This window comes from Stegostoma tigrinum, chromosome 2, assembly GCF_030684315.1.
Source record: "Stegostoma tigrinum isolate sSteTig4 chromosome 2, sSteTig4.hap1, whole genome shotgun sequence".
NCBI classification, from domain to species: domain Eukaryota; kingdom Metazoa; phylum Chordata; class Chondrichthyes; order Orectolobiformes; family Stegostomatidae; genus Stegostoma; species Stegostoma tigrinum.
In genome coordinates this window covers 7,745,253-7,764,310 of record NC_081355.1, presented here as the reverse complement: position 1 = coordinate 7,764,310, position 19,058 = coordinate 7,745,253, and the positions used below count along the sequence as shown (strand labels likewise).

General features: G+C 46.0%; 1 protein-coding gene across 1 annotated transcript in view; it reads left to right on the top strand.

Annotated features, from left to right (window-relative positions):
* The first annotated feature begins 2,026 nt into the window (after positions 1-2,026).
* limd1a (LIM domains containing 1a) overlaps positions 2,027-19,058 on the top strand; it is a 49,299-nt gene continuing 32,267 nt past the window's right edge. The window contains exon 1 of the mRNA XM_048522484.2: positions 2,027-4,122. Coding sequence (XP_048378441.1) covers positions 2,541-4,122 — 1,582 coding nt within the window. The 5' untranslated portion in view covers positions 2,027-2,540. The remainder of the gene's footprint in view (positions 4,123-19,058) is intronic.

The following is a 19,058-nucleotide window of genomic DNA, read 5'->3' as shown; positions in this document are numbered from 1 at the left end:
TGTAGGGACATCTGCAGTGTTGTTAGGAAGGAAGTTTCAGGATTTTAACAGTTCTGGAACAGGAATATGCATCCAAGTCAGGGCGGTGTGTGGCCCAGAGGGGTATTTGCAGGTGGAGGTGGTATATATATCCCTTCATCCCTCGAGGTGTTGGAGCTTGTAGGTTTGGAAGGTGCTAACGGAGAAGACTTGATGAGTCTCTGCAGTGAATCTTGTAGGTGGTACATGCTGTTGGTCGGTAGAGGATGGCGAAGGTGGTGAATGGAATGCCAATTAAGCAGTGATGGCACCTCTCATGTCCATTACAGCAGTGACTACCCTACAGAAGTACTTCACTGGTGTTACATTCCTTTGGAACAATCTGTGAGGTGGGGGACTAAGAATCATAGATCAGCATGGAAACAGACCCTTCAGTCCAACTCGTCCAGCTATCCTAAATTAATGCAGTCCCATTTGCCAGCATTTGGCCCATATCCCTCGAAACCCTTCCTATTCACATATCCATCCAGGTGCCTTTTATATGTTGTAATTGTACAACTTTACCACTTCCTCTGGCAGCTCATTCTACACAATCATCACCCTCTGCATGAAAAAGTCGCCCCTTAGGTCCCTTTTAAATCTTTCCCGTCTCACCTTAAAGTTATTCCCTCTAATTTTGGACTCCCCCACCTCTGGGGAAAAGACCTTGGCTATTCACCCTATCCATGCTCCTCATGATTTTATTACACTCTATAATGTCACCGCTCAGCCTCCAACACTTCAGGTAAAATAGTCCCAGCCCATTCTGCCTCTCCCTCTTGCTCAAATCCTCAAACCCTGGCAACATCATTGTAAATCTTTGCTGAACCCTTTCAAGTTTCACAACATCTTTCCTACAGCAGGGAGAACAGAACTGAATGCAATATTCCAAAAGTGGCTGAACCAATGTCCTATACAGTCACAAATGTCCTACCAACTCCCATACACAATACATTGACCAATAAAGGCAAGCATACCAAATGCCTTCTTCACCATCTGGTCTACCTGTGACACCACCTTCAAGGAACTATGTACCTGGACTCCAAGGTCTCTTTATCCAGCAAAACTCCCTACCATTAAATGTACAAGTCCTGCCCTGATGTGTCTTTCCAAAATGCAGCATTCACATTTACCTAAATTAAACTCCATCTGCCACTCGTCAGCCCATTGGCCCATCTTGATCAAGGTCCTGTTGTACTCTGAGGAACAAAGTTGCTGGAAAAGCGCAGCAGGTCTGGCAGCACCCGTGGAGGAGAAAACAGTTAACATTTCGGGTCCGGTGACCCTTCCCTCAGAACTGAGGTAACCTTTTTCACTGTGCCTACACCTCCGATTTTGGTGTCTGCAAACTTACTAACCATACCTCCCATATTCACATCCAAATCATTTATATAAATGACCAGGACACTGCATGAATGCAAATCTTTCTTGTATATTTTTGGAAAGCGTTAAAAATGCACACTGCACATTACACCTCACTTGGGATGTGTATGCAGTTACCAACATGTAAAGGAGAGGATTTGGGGTTTGGTGCAGAGGAAGTGGTGAACAGTTGAATGTAAGGGTCACTCCCCCCTTTTCCCTCCCTTTTTATTTTAATTAATTTACCAATAGCCCAGGAAGTCAGATAGTAGGTAGCCGTGGATCCCACGGTGGTCTCAGTGCTTTTTCAGTGCATAGCGTCTGGCTGGCTAAAAAGGTTTACGTTTCGACACGATCAGCTGAATTCAGAAGGAAACTGGAATAAACCTTTCAATGACAAATGATGAAACCAGCTTGTAACCAACCACCCCCCTCACCCAAGTATATGTATTTGTGTGGGTGGGGATCATTGCCAATTTGTATCACACCGAATTCGAAGAGGCAACAGAAAGCCGTGGGAACGTGTGGCGGCCCCTTTAAGAAGCCAGCTCCAACCAGCGCATTGATCTTCACTGCTTCTAGTGAGTCCTCTCGCCGCCACCATAACCATCCACCGCATTCCGCACCCCCCACCCCCAACCAACCATCCTTCCCAGGGTGTAGTCCCTCGGCTTTCCCCAGTGGGTGACCAGCCTTCAGGGCAGGAGAAAGCGGCTGATCCCACTCGGAGAGGAAACCTTGTTGTAAACTTCCTGCTCCCTCCACAGAAACTTCCTGCGAAGTTTTGAAACAGTTGGGAAACTTGTGCAAAGGGCGGCATGGTTAGGGGGAAAGGACAGAGTGTGTGAGGGGAGAGATGGACAGTCTCTCTCTCTGACTCTGGGCAGCAGGAGATAAAGAGGCAGGAGTCTGCAGAGTTGCCAGGCCACTCTGTGAGAGGCTGTAGTTCCGACAACAGCACTCCAGCCTGGACTACACTCTTGTGAGTGGGTGTTAACCTCTGAATGAAATTCTCCACCTCTCCCATTGGGAGATCAGACACTTTGCTGCTCTTGGTTGCTGTTTGTAGTTTTTTTCCCCCTTAAAAATATATATATTTTCTTCCACCCTGCTGCTGAGCTGTTACAGTCAGATTTTGTTTATTTTCTGAGCCGTGGACCATGGATAAATATGAGGATTTGGGACTGGAGGCCAGTAAATTCATCGAAGATTTGAATATGTATGAAGCTTCCAAGGACGGGCTGTTCCGTGTGAACAGGGAAAGTTGTAAGCCCGAGTTTGAGGAGACCAGGCGTGTGTTTGCCTTTAAGATGAACAAGATCCATCAGCAGAGGCAGCAGGAGATGGCGAGGATGGGGCAGGTCGCTCACCCTGGCCGGTTAAACGGGGCTTATCCTAGCCCCCAGCCCCCCAGTGAAGCCGACAGGCCGCCCAGCTCGGAGCGAGCCGCCCGCCTCCAGAAGCGCTACAGCGGCGAGGGAGCCGCCAAGCCCCCGGTCTCTGGCCCGGTACCCCCGGAGCCTCACCGGCTCAGTCTTTACCCTCAGGACCCCGGCCTCAGGACCGGCTCGGAGGGTGAGGCCCCCGGCAACAGGGCGTCCGCTCGGCCCGATCACCTCCAGTCTAGCCCCAGGTCCAGTTGGAATCGGGAGACCAGGTCGGGGGTCTCCAGCCCCAGATCCAGCGTGATCTCCAGTGATCCAGCCCCTTATAGCCCCACCAAGGGGATCCCAGACCAGACCCACATGGGTAGCCTCAAATCCAGCCCCAGATCCAGTGTGATCTCCAGTGATCCAGCCCCTTATAGTCCCACCAAGGGGATCCCAGACCAGACCCACATAGGTAGCCTCAGATCCAGCCCCAGATCGAGTGTGATCTCTAGTGATCCAGCCCCTTATAGCCCCACCAAGGGGATCCCAGACCAGACCCACATGGGTAGCCTCAGATCCAGCCCCAGATCGAGTGTGATCCCTAATGATCCAGCCCCTTATAGCCCCACCAAGGGGATCCCAGACCAGACCCACATGGGTAGCCTCAGATCCAGCCCCAGATCGAGTGTGATCCCTAATGATCCAGCTCCTTATAGCCCCATCAAAGGGATCCCAGACCAGACCCACCAGGGTAGCCTTAGATCCAGCCCCAGATCGAGTGTGATCTCTAGTGATCCAGCCCCTTATAGCCCCACCAAGGGGATCCCAGACCAGACCCACCAGGGTAGCCTCAGATCCAGCCCCAGATCGAGTGTGATCCCTAGTGATCCAGCCCCTTATAGCCCCACCAAGGGGATCCCAGAACAGACCCACCTGGGTAGCCTCAAACATACCCCCAGTCCCAGGTCCAGCCTCTTGCAGTATGGCCCCCTTCCCTCCAGTCCCACGGTCCCCGAGCCTGACGCTTATCGACCCCAAGGGCAGGAAGAGCCCCCGCGCTGCCCGGACTCGCGGCCGGCCACTCACCCCGAAGGGGATACTGACCCAAGGGGAGCTGACGGCGGCCGAGGGAGTAGAAACCAGGCCACTCCGGGCAAGAACCAGCTCCCCCTGTTCCCGCAGGATGCGGACTATAAGCTGGCGCCTGGGCTGCCCGAGCCCCGTCAGGAATCCAGCCCTAGGGTCCGCCTGCCATGTCAGACCCTCCATGTGCAGCCGGCCACTGGACCATCCAGGGCTGAACTCAAAGTCGAAGCTCTCACCCAGCGCCTGGAGCAGGAAATGGATGCGAATCCCAAGGCGGAATATTTTGGTAAGTTACTTTCCTTGCCCTGGTATGAAGTCAGTTTCTTCCACTTTTCCTTGTGAGAGGCCCTGTCCATTTCAGTCAGTTTCTGGGGGAAGGTGTAATTCTGTTAGTTACAGGGAGTTGATCAGTCTGCTCATTCCAGGCAATGTTCTCGGAGACAGTGGGTGGGAATTAATTCCTCAGCTAGTGTCCACTGTGAGGGGACCCCTGTGGACCACCAAAAACACTTCACGCATTTGGACATGTGCATAGATGTGAAAGGTTTAGAGGGATGTGCCCCAAATACAGGTTAGCGGGACGAGTTCAGTTTAGGAAACGTGCCCAGCACAAACAAGTTGGACCGAAGCGTCTGTTTTGTGCTGAATGACCCTCTGTGACATCCTTTGAACCTCTCTATCTCGGAGCATGGCAAGAGGAGTAGGCCATTCAGCCCCTCAAACCTGCCCCACTGTTCAGGATCAAGAATGGTCTATGGTCTAACCCCATAAGCCTGCCTTTGACCCATGTCCTTTGTTACCCTTGCTCAATAAAAATTTGCTAATTCAGATTTAAATCCAACAGTTGAATTAATATTGACTGCTGTTTGCGGAAGAGAGTTCCAAACATCATCTACTCTTGTGTGTAGAAGTGCTTTCTAGTATTTCACCTGAATGGCTTGGCCCTAATTCTTAGACTATGTCCCCCGGTTCTACAATCTTTGATTGGTGGAAATAGTTTGTCTACCCTGTCCTTCCCCGTTCATATCTTGAAGACCTCGATAAGATTATGCCTTAATCTGGTCAACTTTTTTTTAATTATTCGCTCTCGGCATTTCTGGTCCATCCCTAATGACCCTGGAGTAGGTGGCGATAAGCTACGTTTGTGAATTACTGTAATCCTCAGGGTGGAAGAGTAAGTCACCATAGTCCCATCCTCTCACTAGGGAGACGCCTAGTGTTGGTTCAACCTGACGGCCACTGTGCTCCAGGTTGGGGGGGTGGGGTGGCGAGATCATGAGAGAAGGATCTTTGTGGTAACTTCAGATGGTGTGGGAGTTAAACCTGCACTGTTGGCGCCACTCTGCATGGCACATGAGGGAGGCGAAGGCCCCTTGATACTATCGTTGAACTGTTAATCCAAAGACCCAGGTAATGTTCTGGGGACTGTGGTTCGAATCCCACCACAGCAGATAGTGGAATTTAAATTCAATAAAATATCTGGAATTAAGAGTCTAATGTTGACTGTGAATCCATTGTCGATTGTTGGAAAAGCCCACCTGGTTCACTAATGTCCTTTAGGGAAGGAAACTGCCATCCTTACCTGGTCTGGTCTACATGTGACTCCAGACCCATAGCAATGTGGTTGACTCTGAACTACCCTCTGGGCAACTAGCGATGGGCAATAAATGCTGCCTGGTCAGCGATGCCCTCATCCCGTGAATGAATAAAACAACCAGCCATCCAGCCAATTGAGCTTAGCTACCACTATGGTCACCTGCACTATAGTTAGGAAAGGAGTTGGAGGATTTTGACCCAGCAACAGAGAAGTAATGCCCGCTATTTTTCCAAGTCAGAATAGTGTATATCTTGGAAAGAGAACCTGCATTTCCATGCGTCTGCTGCCTTATCTGTTTGTTAGTCGAGTTGACTGGTTTCAAAAGTGTTGGGGGTACCTTGGAAAGTTACTTCAGTCCATCTAGTAGTTGGTACATATTGCTGCTACTGTGTGCACATAGTGAAGGGAGTGGACTTTGAAGGTGGCCAGTAACTTGCATGTTGCTAAAGTTGAAACAGAACTTCATCACGAGAAGCAAGGAAAAAAACCCCAAAGAACTTCAGATGATGGAAATCAGAAACTAAAACGGAAATAGCTGCGAAAACTCAGCAGGTCTGCTTGGCAGCATTTGTGGAGAGAGAAGGCAGAGTTAGCGTTTTGGGTCCAGCGACCCATCTTCACAAGATAGTCAGATCTGCTGAGTTTTCTCAGCAGTTGCTGCTTTTGATCCATCACAAGAGTGGTGTCTGGTATTTGTATAGCCAGCAGCTTGTGATCACATCCTTCACATGTTAGAGAGATGTGATCATCCACATGAATAGTCGCAAAGATTACACATGAGACTGTCCAGATAACTGATCTCAGAAATGTATTAATAGTGAATGTTAAAAATATGTAGAGAACTTGAACAAAAATATTCCAGTGCAGTACTGAGGCCGGGCCACCCTGTAGGAGTTCTGGATAAACAATAGACATTAGCTTAACCGTGATACCCATACTAAAGTCAAAATACTGCAGATTCTGGAAGCCTGAAAGAAAAACAGAAAATTCTATGGGAAGCTCAGCAGGCCTGGCAGCCACTGTGGAGAGAGAATGGATGTTTCAAGCCCAGTGAGCCCTCTTCAGAACTGAAAGGTGTTAGAAAATGGTGTATTTTATACTTTTGACTGAATGGGTGAGAGGCGTAAAGACAATGCGGACTACCATTGTGAAAAAAAATGGAGTTGCTAGTTAGTGGAAGAAAGATAGAGAGGTGAAATGGATGTAAATGCACTGCAATGGTTTCTCGCAGCTGAAAGCAAAGTAAACAAGATGAACCTGTCCTGCAGTGGATTGGGAGGGAAAGACTGAGAGAGAAAGTAGAATGTAAGAAAATGAACAACAGATGTTATTTTGTCGGGCTTTAAAGTTGTAGAATTTAGTACTAGAAGCTGTAAGGTGCTTAAATGATGTTCCATGAGCTTGCATTGCACTTTGTTTGAATGCTGCAATAGGTATAGGACAGAAATGTTCCCATGCCAGTCGGTGTGGAAACAGGGCATTTGCCCCAGCAGGTCCGCACCGATTCTCCAAACAGCATCCCACTCAGATACACCCCCTCCCCTATCCCTGCATTTCCCATGGCTAATCCACCTAACCTACACATCCCTGAACACTACGGGCAATTTAGCATGGCCAATCCACCCTAATGTGCACATCTTTTTACTGTGGGTGGAAATGGGACCACCAGGAAGAAACACAGGCAGACCACGCAAACTCCACAATTGACAGTTGCTCGCGGGTGGAATCGAACCTGGATCCCCAGTGCTGTGAGGCAGCAGTGCTAACTAGTGTGCCGCCGGTCAAAACAAAGATTACAGTTGCAAATGGGACCAGTGCATTTTAGTGCTGGCTGATCACAAGCAATGAGCAAAATCTAATTATTTTCTATTCCTTCATGAGAACAAGGCTGGCCATCCCTATTTACCCTTGATCTGAATGTCTTGCACGGTCATTTCAGAAATCAGTTTGAAAGCTAACCACGTTGCTGTGGGTCTGGAGTCACGTGTCGGCCAGACCAGGTAAGGATGGCAGATTTCCTTCCCTAAAGGACGTTAAAGAATCAATTGGGTATTTGTGACAACTTCAGTGGTTACATGGCCACTATGAAGCTTGTTATTGAACTCAAATTTCACCAATTGCTTCGATGGGACTGTAACTCACGCCCCCAGAACATTTAAATAAAAGCAGAAGATTGCTGATACTGTTAGTACACAACAAACATTGGGAATCTTGGAGAAACTCAGCAGGTCTGGCAGCAGCTGTGGGGAGAGAAACTGCTACTGTTTGGAATCCAGTATGATGACTCTTCTCAGTTATTTCTTTTTCTCTCTCCATGGATGCAGATGCAGAAAGGCTATTTCCCCTGGTGAGAGAGTCAATGAACATAGGGGATCCCCTCAGAATAAAGCGTTGCATATTTAAAAGAAAGAGATGAGGAATTTCTTCTCAGTTTATGTATCAGGAATTTTTTAAAAAATCAATATATATCAAATATTATGGAGACGAGGTAGGAAGTTGGAGTTGACAATTGTTGACAGCCATGATATAATTGAATGGCAGAGTGGATTTGATGGGGTTGAATGGCCAACCTCTACTCCAACATCTTAAGGTCTTACGCTGTTGGATCTGCTGGCTATTCACATCAGTTTCTTGTTTGTTCTCCAGCACGTTAGCCAAGGCACCACTGCCTACCTAAGTATCGCTACTTATTGTTCGTGCTTGAAATGAACAACATGCTTTAATTGTAGCCATTGCTTAGCCTGTCCATGGTGTTGTATGTAAGGTTATGCTGTTGATTTTGTATTCAGAGACTGTGTTGGAATTAAAGATGTACCTGTTTAAATGTACTCACGTTCCTCAACTAGCTTCATGGGAAGAATATATTTATTAAGTTGAGCTTGTTAAGATTTGCAGGATTCCTGATGGTAAAATCATAGGTGAAATTTGGGCATCGCTGGTATAAATGATCTGATGGATGGATAAACTGTACTGTTCTGAGTTTTATCAGAGCCTTGTACATAGGAGAAGAAAACTCCCAAAGAAACATAGTGAGTAGGAGCAGAAGTGGGTCATTTGGCTCTTCAAGTCTGCTGCACCTGCCATGGACTTTATTTATTTTAATATATTTCTATTCCCCTGTAATGCTAGATTCTCTGGGTCCACTCCTGTCATTTCACTGTAACCATTTATTTTAGTCCCTACCCACACCTTCCTTACTGTCACAGTTAAAGCTGCTAGTCAGGCACAGCTGATTAGAATTTACCTTGTTCCTATTCTGTTCTTGCGTAGCTCCTGTCTTGCATTAAAAGCCCTGACCCATTCAGCAGAACGTGATCCTCACAAAACATTTGCTTTTTGTTATTTCTGACCATCATCTTTGTGCTTGGAAACTGTTAAACAATAGACTCTGAGTTCAGGTGTCTTTTAAGTGTGACAAAAACGTCTTTGGATTTTGCCTTGTGTTTTGGGGAGTTCCTCAATGGTTATAAAAAAGCAATGCCCGGGCATTCAACTACGTTAGCACATACCAGACAGCTTTATAAAACACTTTTTAACAAAACTGAATGGAATTGTAATGTCTTGAGCTGCAGGGATTAAGAAATCTTTGCGTTCTGGTTTAGGATCCATCCACCAACGATTCTAGCAACAAAGAGACCATAAGACATAGGAGTGGAAGTAAGGCCATTCGGCCCATCAAGTCAACTCCACCATTTAAATCACGGCTGATGGTCATTTCAACTCCACTTCCCTGCACTCTCCCCGTAGCCCTTGATTCCTTGTGAGATCAAGAATTTGTCGATCTCTTTCTTGAAGGCATCCAACGTCTCGGCCTCCACTGCACTCTGCAGCAATGAATTCCACAAGCCCACCACTCTGGCTGAAGAAGTGTCGTCCCGTTTCAGTTTTAAATTTACCTCCTCTAATTTTGAGGCTGTGCTCACGGGTCCTAGTCTCCCCGCCTAACGGAAACAACTTCCCAGTGTCCACCCCTTCTAAACCATACACACCAAGAAAGTGCTGGTGACACTGTTCATTTCAGATCTCTGGCATCCACAGGACTTTGCTTTTACTTTCCAGAGCAACCCTTTTGATAAAGGAAAGTTCAAGCGGGACAAATCAGCAGATAACAAATGCAAATCTCCTTTGGTGTCGAATTGCTAGAGTTCAGGATCACAATTGACCTGACTTTTCCAGACTCTCAGCCACCTCTCATTCTAAGCTCAATAGAGAAATGTAGTTTCCACTAGAAATTCCACCTAGTTTGTTAAAAAAGATTTTCATTGAGTGTCCATGGTTAGACCAGCAACTGTTACCTTGGGGGAGGTGGTTTCTAGATCCACTGTAGTCCATGTGGCATAGGTAGACTCACCATGCTGTTCGGGAGAGATGGATTTTGACCCTTTGACTGTGAAGAAATGGCGATATATTTCCGAGTCAGGGTGGTGAGTGACTTGGAGGGGAACTTGCCAGGTGGTGGTGTTCCTATGTATCTGCTGCCCTCGTCCTTGGAGGTCTCAGGTTTGGGAGGTGCTGTCAGGGGCTCCTTGGTCAGCTACTGCAGTGTACCTTGTTGAGATGGTACAGGTTGCTGTTAGCCAGTAGAATGACTGAATGTTGAGGATGGTGGATGAAGTGTTGACCAGGCAGGTTGCACTGTCCTGAGGCTATTGACGATTCCTGGCCTGTGCAGATCTCACCTGGAGTGTTGTGAATGGTGTGGCTGCTTTGAGGTTAGAGAAGGGGACAATCAACCACGATTCCAACTCTGATTAAAATCAAAAGATGAAGAAGGTTGTTTGAGTTTGAGACTCTCCTATCAGGTACAGATTTTTTAAAAAAAGAATATACTGTGCGGCAGCTCCGCTGTACTTCTAGATATTTTCTACTAAACCTGTTCAGAGATTTTGTGTCACACCTCTGGAGCATAGGGGACTTGAACCCAGGCCTGGTAGCTCAGAGATCAAAAGCACAAGAGCCCTCCATTATAGATTTTTATCCAGAGGTCTGCTCTGTGCCTCAGTTGCCTTGTGTGAAAGACAACTGGTACTAGTCTGAAATTTCCTCTTTTGTTTTACTAATTTCAACCCTTATCCTGGATGGTGTCGAGCTCTTTGTGTGGTCTGAACTGTCCTCATCCAGTCAAGTGGGGAGTATTCCGAAACCCTCCTGGCCTGTGTCTTAGAGATGATGGACAGGTTTTGAGTTTACCTGCTGCTGTAGTCACAGTTTATACATTATTGGGTAGTCCCCCTCACTTGAGGCATTTAGTTGTATTGGAGGCAGCTCGGAGGAGGTTTGCTAGATTGATCCCAGAAATGAGGGGTTTGTCTTATGAAGAGAAATTGAGCAGTTTTTGCTGATACTGTCAGGTTTAGTTAAGTTTCTGATTAATATAGACCCCTGGGATGTTGCAGTTCGGAATTTCAGTGATGGTAATACGATTGGTTATCAAGGGGAGGTGGTTAGATTTCTCTTGTTGGTACCGATCGTGACCTGGTACTTGTAACATTCACACTGTTTTTTTACAGTGCATCAACCAGGCCTGGATAGTGCCTGGGTATTTTGCAGGTGGACATGGAATATTTCATTATCTGAGGAGTTGTACAGTCAGTAGCTTATGATGGAGGGAAGACCATTGATGAAGCAGCTGAAGATGGTTGGACATGGATCACTACCCTGAGGAACTCCTGCAGAGATGCCTTTTTTTAATTCTTCTATGGTAGACTGGTTAATAAGGTTAGATCACATGGGATGCGGGGGAGCTAGCCAATTGGATACAAAATTGGCTCGAAGGTGGAAGACAGGGTGGGGGTGGAGGGATGTTTTTCAGACTGGAGGCCTTGTGACCAGCAGTGTGCCACAAAGATTGGTGCTGGTCACTGTGTTTTGTCAATTATATAAAGGATTTGGATGTGAATGTAGAAGGTATGTTTGTAAATTTTCAGATGACGCCAAAATAGATGGTGCAGTGGACAGTGAAAAAAATTATCACTGAGCACGATGGGACCTTGATCAGGTGGGCGAATGGGCAGAGGAATGGCAGATGGAGTTTAATTTAGATAAATGTGAGGTGCTGCATTTTGGTAAGGCAAATCAGGGCAGGACTTGTACAATTAATGGTGGGGCCCTGGGGAGTGTTGCTGAACAAAGACACACAGGGGTGCAAGGGCTCAGTTTCTTGAAAGTGGAGTCGCAGGCAGATAGGATAGTGTAGAAGGCAGTTGGTATGCCTTTATTAGTCATTGCATTGAGTATAGGAGATGGCAGGTCGTATTACAGGGCATTGGTGAGGCCACTTGTGGAGATTTGTGTGCAGTTCTGGTCAGTCTTCTGTAGGAAGGATGTTGTTAAACTTGCGAGCGTACAAAAATGATTTACGAGGATTTTGCTGGGACTGGAGGGATAGAGCTGCAGAGGGAGGCTAAATAGGCTGGGTCTTTTTTCACTGAAGTGTCGGACACCAGGGGATGATTTTGTAGAGGTTTATAAAATCATGAGGGACATGGATAGGGTGAATAGCCAAGGTCTTTATTTTTATTTGGGAGTGTAGGTGAGCCCAAAACTAGAGGGCGTAAGGTGAGAGGGGAAAGATTTAAAAGGGACCTGATGGGTAGCTTTTTTGGTACAGAGCATGGTGGGGTGTGTGGAATTAGCTGTCAGAGGAAGCAGTGGAGTTGGGTGCAACTATAGCGTTTGAAAGGCACCTGGATGGGTACATAAGCAGGAAGCATTTGGAGGGATATGGGCCAAAGGCTGGCAAAATGGCTTGGATCAGCTTAGGACATTTGGTCGGTGCAGATGAGTTGGACTGATGGGCCTGTTTCCATGCAGTACAACTCTCCAACTGTATGTGGTTGTCCCTGGTAGGCCAGCATTGATTACTTATTCCCAGTAGCCCTCAAGAAGGTGGTAATCAGCCAACTTTCTCGAATCATTGATTTGGTACAATTCGGTGGTTTATTTGGCCAGTTGAGAATACAGTTAATAGTCAGGAACATTACTGTGGATCTAGGGTTCCGTAGGCTAAACCAGATGAAGGTGGCAATTGTCCTCCACCTAAGAGACATCCGTGAATCAGATGGATTTTTACAACAATCAATGATACATTCATGGCACCATACGAGACCTAGTTGAAATGTGAAATAGTACCTGCTGCCACGATGGGATTTGAACCTGTTTCCCCATACCTTGGTCTTTGGATTACTGGTCCAGTAACCGTACCATCTCCCCAGCTGGGCCTAGGATAATTGGCCCCAAACATCTTTTTCCGTGTTCAGTAAGATTCTGGCCAGTTCTGCTCTGACCCCCAAAGGGCAGGAATTGAGAGTCGGATTGGGAATGTGGTCAGTTGGTAGAGGTTTGGATTAAGGCTGTTGTAAGGAAGGCAGAGTGTTCACTCTCCTTTATGTTGGAGCCACTCGGTCCGGTGAATACATTAGGAATTGGGATTTAGTTCCATGAGACCTGTATTCTGTTGATTAATATAAAGTGTAAATGGCACTATTTATATTTTACAATTCCCTCCCATCTTCCAGGAGTATGTAACAGTGCAACTTTGGCATGTCACTGAGTGCAAGTTTATAGTTTCCAAAGTGTGCAATGAGATTTGTCAGGGCAGTTAATAATAAGTCATGCTTGTATATGGGTAGATATTGGAAAGCAATGTTGCTGTAATTGTTGTGGTTTTAATTCCTGGTTGTCAGAGCATTCTGTGATGTTATGTCCAAAGGATGATCTAATGCAGGATGTAGAATGGGTAGTACTCTCTTGCTGTCTCTAAAATAGATTCCTGTTTGTTTTCCCCCTGAAGTATGTCTTTTGTTGTATGACACTTTGGAGACCAATAGCTTTCCAGTGCACAACCTGAGTGACCATTGTCCATGTGTGATCTTCAGTAGTGATTGGTTTAACTGGTTGATTGTAGAGGGATCCCAACCAACCTAATCCTGTCTTTATTCCTGTGCCCATGCATGTGTTCCTTTTGCTCAAGATTATGTCAAACCAGTCCCCAGAGGTGACCTCATGCATGAATTGCAGAAAACCCATGTGCAGGTACAGCGCGGAATATGGAAGGCAAATAGAATTCTGGAATTTATTGGTAAAGGGTTACAGACAGCACTTGTGTTACAAATGGTATTTGTTCACCTGTCGACTTGTGCATAAATTGGAACACATTGCGAAGCTGTTGGTAAGTACAGGAGATGTTTGTTTGTTGGGTCTTTAAAAATACACCCTTGCATGAGACCACGTTCATAAATTGGGGACACCCCCTGTAGAGTATAAGAGTAAGGAAGTAATGCTACAACTGTATAAGGCAGTAGTGAGACTGTAGCTGGAGTATTGGGTAGGCCCTCTCACTTGAGGGATTTAGTTGTATTGGAGGCAGTTCAGAGGAGGTTTGCTAGATTGATCCCAGAGATAAAGGGTCTGTCTTATGAAGAGAGATTGAGCAGTTTTGGCTGAAACTCTCTGGAGCTTAGAAGAATGAGAGGAGATCTAATTGAGGGATATGCAATGCTAAACTGGCTTAACAACCTAAACATAGAGAGGATGGTTTCCTCATGTAAGCCAATCTAGAATTCAAGGTGTATCAGAGAAAATGGGAACTGCAGATGCTGGAGAATCCAAGATAATAAAGTGTGAAGCTGGATGAACACAGCAGGCCAAGCAGCATCTCCGGAGCACAAAAGCTGACGTTTCAGGCCTAAACCCTGTGTTCATCCAGCTTCACACTTTATTATCTAGAATTCAAGGTGGATAGTTTTAAAATAAGAGGTGGCAGATTTAAAACAGAAGAGGAGGAATTACTTCTTTGAAAGGGTCATGAATCTGTGGAATTTGTGACCCCAGAGTATGGTGAATGATGGGACATTAAGTAAATTTAAGGAGGAGAGAGACAGATTTTTAATGTGTTAATGGGTTATGGAGAGCTGTTAGGAAAATAGAATTGAGGTTGAAATGAGACCCGCCATGATTATATTAAATGGTGGAACAGGCTCAAGGGGCTGAATGGCCTCTTCCTCCTAATTCTTATGTTCTTAACTTGCACTGTCAATGTCTTATTGTCAATGGTACATCATGTGGGGTACTCATAACACTCTCATTTGGTCTCAAAAATAGCCTTCAAGCAATGAAACCTCAGCTCATAAGCGAGGCTGACACTGGAGTGAAGTAATGAGGAAGTGCTGTTGTCTTCAATGTGCAATTATTTAGGGTGAGATATATCAACCAAGTCTGCTGGCTTGGTTGGAGGTGCAAGATCCCATACTGCTGTTGAGGTTAGACCAGCCTGCATCCAAACCCACCACCAGCGCCCCCGCCCCGCCATCCCGCCGTATCCTGGACAGTGTTCACCAGGAGCAAGTTAACTTTGTCATTAGTTCATTTTCTGTTTGTGAGACTTTACTGTGCCAATAATTGTGTCCAAGTTCATTTGAACAATTTGTACTGAGAAAAGGCTCTGCATTATAGTTGTTTGATTTGTTTTTTCAAACATGGATTGGATGTTGAAAGGATGTTTGAGATATATGTAAGTAAGTTGTGCTGGGAGCCACATATTGCACATAAGCAGGGCCATATTCCCCCAAAACAGGAAGACTACCTTGATGTATTGCACCTTTGTCAACTAAACAAAAGCATGCGGGCAGCCATTTGCCATGGCAGTTGCCTTCATCAATACCTACCACCCATTTTTCACTCTGTCCTCGTGCAGTATAAATTGGTGTTCCTTTTGAAATTTGGTGTTCTTGTGATTCTGTCCTGACTGACTGCAAGACAGAAAGCTTTGGCAACCTGTGTGCGTTCCTCTCGGCAATACTCCTGCTCCTTACAACCAGGACTGGTTTTGCACGTGGTAATCTCTTCGGGCTGAGGAAGCAGTTGGTACTGAGGACACTGGAGAACCCAATGCTACTCTTATTAGTCCGATTAAAGTAGCAACAGCTTGTATTATTGTGGTGCTTTTAACAAAGTGAGACATTCAAAGAGTTCTCTGAGTGAAGTCAGATGCTGAGCCAGGTCAGGTGTTAGTATGTGACCAAAGAGTTGAATATTAAGCAGATTCTTAACAGAGCGAGGGGAGGATAGAAATGGACACTGCCCTGTTTACTGCTTTGCAAATGGAGGTAGCAGCTTCTTTCCTATCATTGATGGGAACCTGTTGATATTCCTGTGTACCTCACAGACGGTTGCCCTGGTTACAGTTTCTCAGGCAGTGGGTCTCACCATTAGATGGTGGCTTGATGTGTGTGAGTTGTGTGATAGCGCAGTTTGTGTTTCCATTAAATAAGGACAGCCAGCTCTTCGGTCATTGCACACAGAAAGAAGAACGGTAAACTGGGAGAGCCTGTCGCCTTCAGGAGTGCTTGTAAGTCTCTTGGGTTGAGACTGTCGGGGGGCAACATTCCTTCAAAGTTGCACAGACTGGTAGCTGCTAGGGAACTCGCCCACACGTTGCTTGTCGAACCGACACACAGCTTCCATTTGTAGGAGCTGCCACTGCACGTGGGCTTTGAGGCCAACGCAGTGGGGGTGAAACATTACAGCAACCTAGGCCAGGGATCCTGCTCGGAGTTTCAGGTCATCCTGCTCTTGTGTAGCTCAGAGGAAAGGAGCCCCTGGTATTGGCTGATTTTCTGAGGAAGGGTCTCGACCCGAAACGTCAGCTCTCCTGCTCCTCTGATGCTGCTTGGCCTTTTGTGTTCATCCAGCTCCACAATGTGTTATTGCTGGTATTTGCCCTCACTTTGCATTTTCAGTAGTAAGAATGGGAGCTCATGTTTAAGAACAGAACAAGAATAGCACTGCTGCCTCACAGCGCCAGGGGCCAGGGTTTGATTCCGCCTTCGGGCGACTGTCTGTGTGGAGTTTGCACATTCTCCCCGTGACTGCATGGGTTTCCTCCAGGTGCTCCAGTTTCCTCCCACAGTCCGAAGATGTGCAGGTTAGGTGGATTAGCCATGCTAAATTGCTCAGTGTTCACTGAGATGTAGATTAGGAGGACGGGTCTGGGTGGGATGTTCTGAGGGTTGGTGTAGTCTTGTTAGGTCGAAGGGTCTGTTTCCACATGGTAGAGATTCTATGATCTATGATCTATGAATAGTACACCATCTGTCCTGTCCATGATCTACAAGGCACAGGTGAGGAGTGTGATGGAATACTCCCCACGTGCCTGGATGGGTGCAGCCCCAACAACTCTCAAGGAGCTTGACACCATCCAGGACAAAGCACCCCGCTTGATTGACACCACATCCACAAGCATCCACTCCCTCCAACACTAATGCACAGTAGCAGTAGGGTGTATCATATACAAGGTGCAATAACTCACTGAGGGTCCTTTTGAAACCAAACCTGTGACCTCTTTCATTTAGAAGGATAAGAGCAGCAGATACATCAGAATTTCACCCTCTGCAAGTTCCCCTCCAAGTCACTCACCGTCTTGATGTGGAAATATATCGCTGTTCCTTCAGTTTTTTGCTGGGTCAAAATCCTGAGAACTCTCAGTGCTGTGGGTGTCTTACAGTGGCTCATGGAGACAGCTCATCACCACCTTCTCAAGGGCAATTAGGAGTGTGCAACAAAAAAAATGCTTCAGCTAGCGCTGCCCACATACTGTGAGTGAATTAAAAACCACTAGCTTTAGAGCTGGTTCTGAGGTCAACACACAATAACTTTCCTTTAAAGATTGGGCTTCCTGCTGAACTTTGTTACATCTATATCACCTGATTTAAATGTTAAGCCAAAACCTCTGGTGGTTGCAACAATAAGGTCTCCTTTATAGAAGAGGGTAAATTCTTGTGCTTTTAACATAAGTGAAAGAAAATGTTGGTAGCATTCTGAGTCAATTGGTCTGAATCAATGGAACAAACAGAGAATTGCTCCTGAGAAACAGCCACTGCCTTATGTAATGACATGTCCATCCCTCACCTCCAAGGCCCTGTGAGTGCTTGATTCACAGGCTCTGGTCACAATCCCTTTTTAGGACCAGGCTGCGTGAGATCCAAGCATGGTTTCATCCAGGGTCTTTTAACATCTGCTGGAGAGATAGGAAGTTCTTCACCATCTTTACCTCAAGAATGTCTCCTGCACCTCTATCTTCCCCAGCAAGAGCCTATCTAAGGCCCCTCCTGTTTCTCATTTGCACGCTGCACTCATCGACATCCTTCGTTGACAGTGGACCGAATCTGAGCACTATGGGCTCCACCCCATCACGTCCGCAGTGTCACCGGATCTCTTGTCCAGCAGCTAGCCTTGATGATCCCCAATTTCCTCCGATTAAACACAAAGTGAGACCAGTCAAACGTTGGGATAACCAAAACATTTGGTTTTGGACCTGGCATGAATTCTGTTCCCCAGCCTATGATTCTGTCTTGCCAAGTGATCATTGCCTGAGGCTGGATCACATCTGTAACCCTGCTGACCACATTTGAATGAATTATTGATGCATTGTGAGCTGTGAGACGGTGTGAGGACCAGACATGTGATTCCAAGATGGTGAAGTAGGTTCCTAAGCTGGAGGCTGTTTGCTCCATCGGTTTCTTTCTCTCCTTTTTTGTCGTCTTGTTTTTTCTCTTGCCTTTTTCTCTCTACTTCCCTGCATTACTCTGATGGCGGAGAGTTGAGGCAGCTCGGACTAGAGGGACTCCTGGCTTTGAGGAAGCCTTAGGTGGAAGCCCTACTTTAGAAAGATGTAATGCTGATTTTTTAACTTTGTTTTTCATTTTTCTAATTTTATACCTGAGGTTTTGTGTCTAGGTATCTTCGTACCCAAGATGGTCTTAGAGAATGGTGACCTTGTACTCCTGTATCCCTGCACTTGAGTACACGTGACAGTAAAATTTAATTCTGATTCTAAAGCTGTGTCCATCTCTACGCCATCATTCTCTACCTCCACCTCCTCAGTTTGACAGTTACTGAAACCCCATTGCATCATGCGCATATCTCACTGTCCTAAAATTGGCAGCCATAACCTTTAATCATCTAGAACACTAGCTATGGATTTTCCCTAAATCTTTTCCACATCTCCTCTTTTCCAAAAAAAATGATAGATTCTCTGATTTCCTGCCTATAGTCTTTTTTTGTTTGGTCTCCTATGAAACTCTTTGGGATACATCCCTGCGACCAAGAGCGAGCATTTGAGCCTAATCCCATGGAGTTAAAGAATCGCCGAAGTATTTTGGTGCAGAAGGAGGCTAATCAGCCCATCGTCCCTATACTGACTCTTCGCCTGAGCGTCATTACCCAGTGCCGAGCTCTTGCTTTTCCTTTCTGACATAACCTTTCATTTGGAAATACGGCATTATTTTAAGTAAAGTCAGGCATTGTACTCCATACATCCAGTAACCTGCTTCATTCAGCAATTATTATCCAGCTGAAATGAGTCTTTACTTTCAATGTGAACCTGTTGAGATGTCAGATATTGGATTCAATATTGGAAAGTAAGCAGTGATACTGTACAATGGAGCAAACAGTATTGGTATTCTGTGTTGGATTAAATGTAGTGGTTTGCAAGTACTAGTTACTCATGAGTTAGCTTGGAGAGAATTTTGGCCAAGCCACCATTACAAATTGATCCTTTGGCTTTTCTGAGCTGTTGAGTGTTGACCTTGAGCTACTGAGTCAGTGGAAATAAGAGCAAAGGGCAA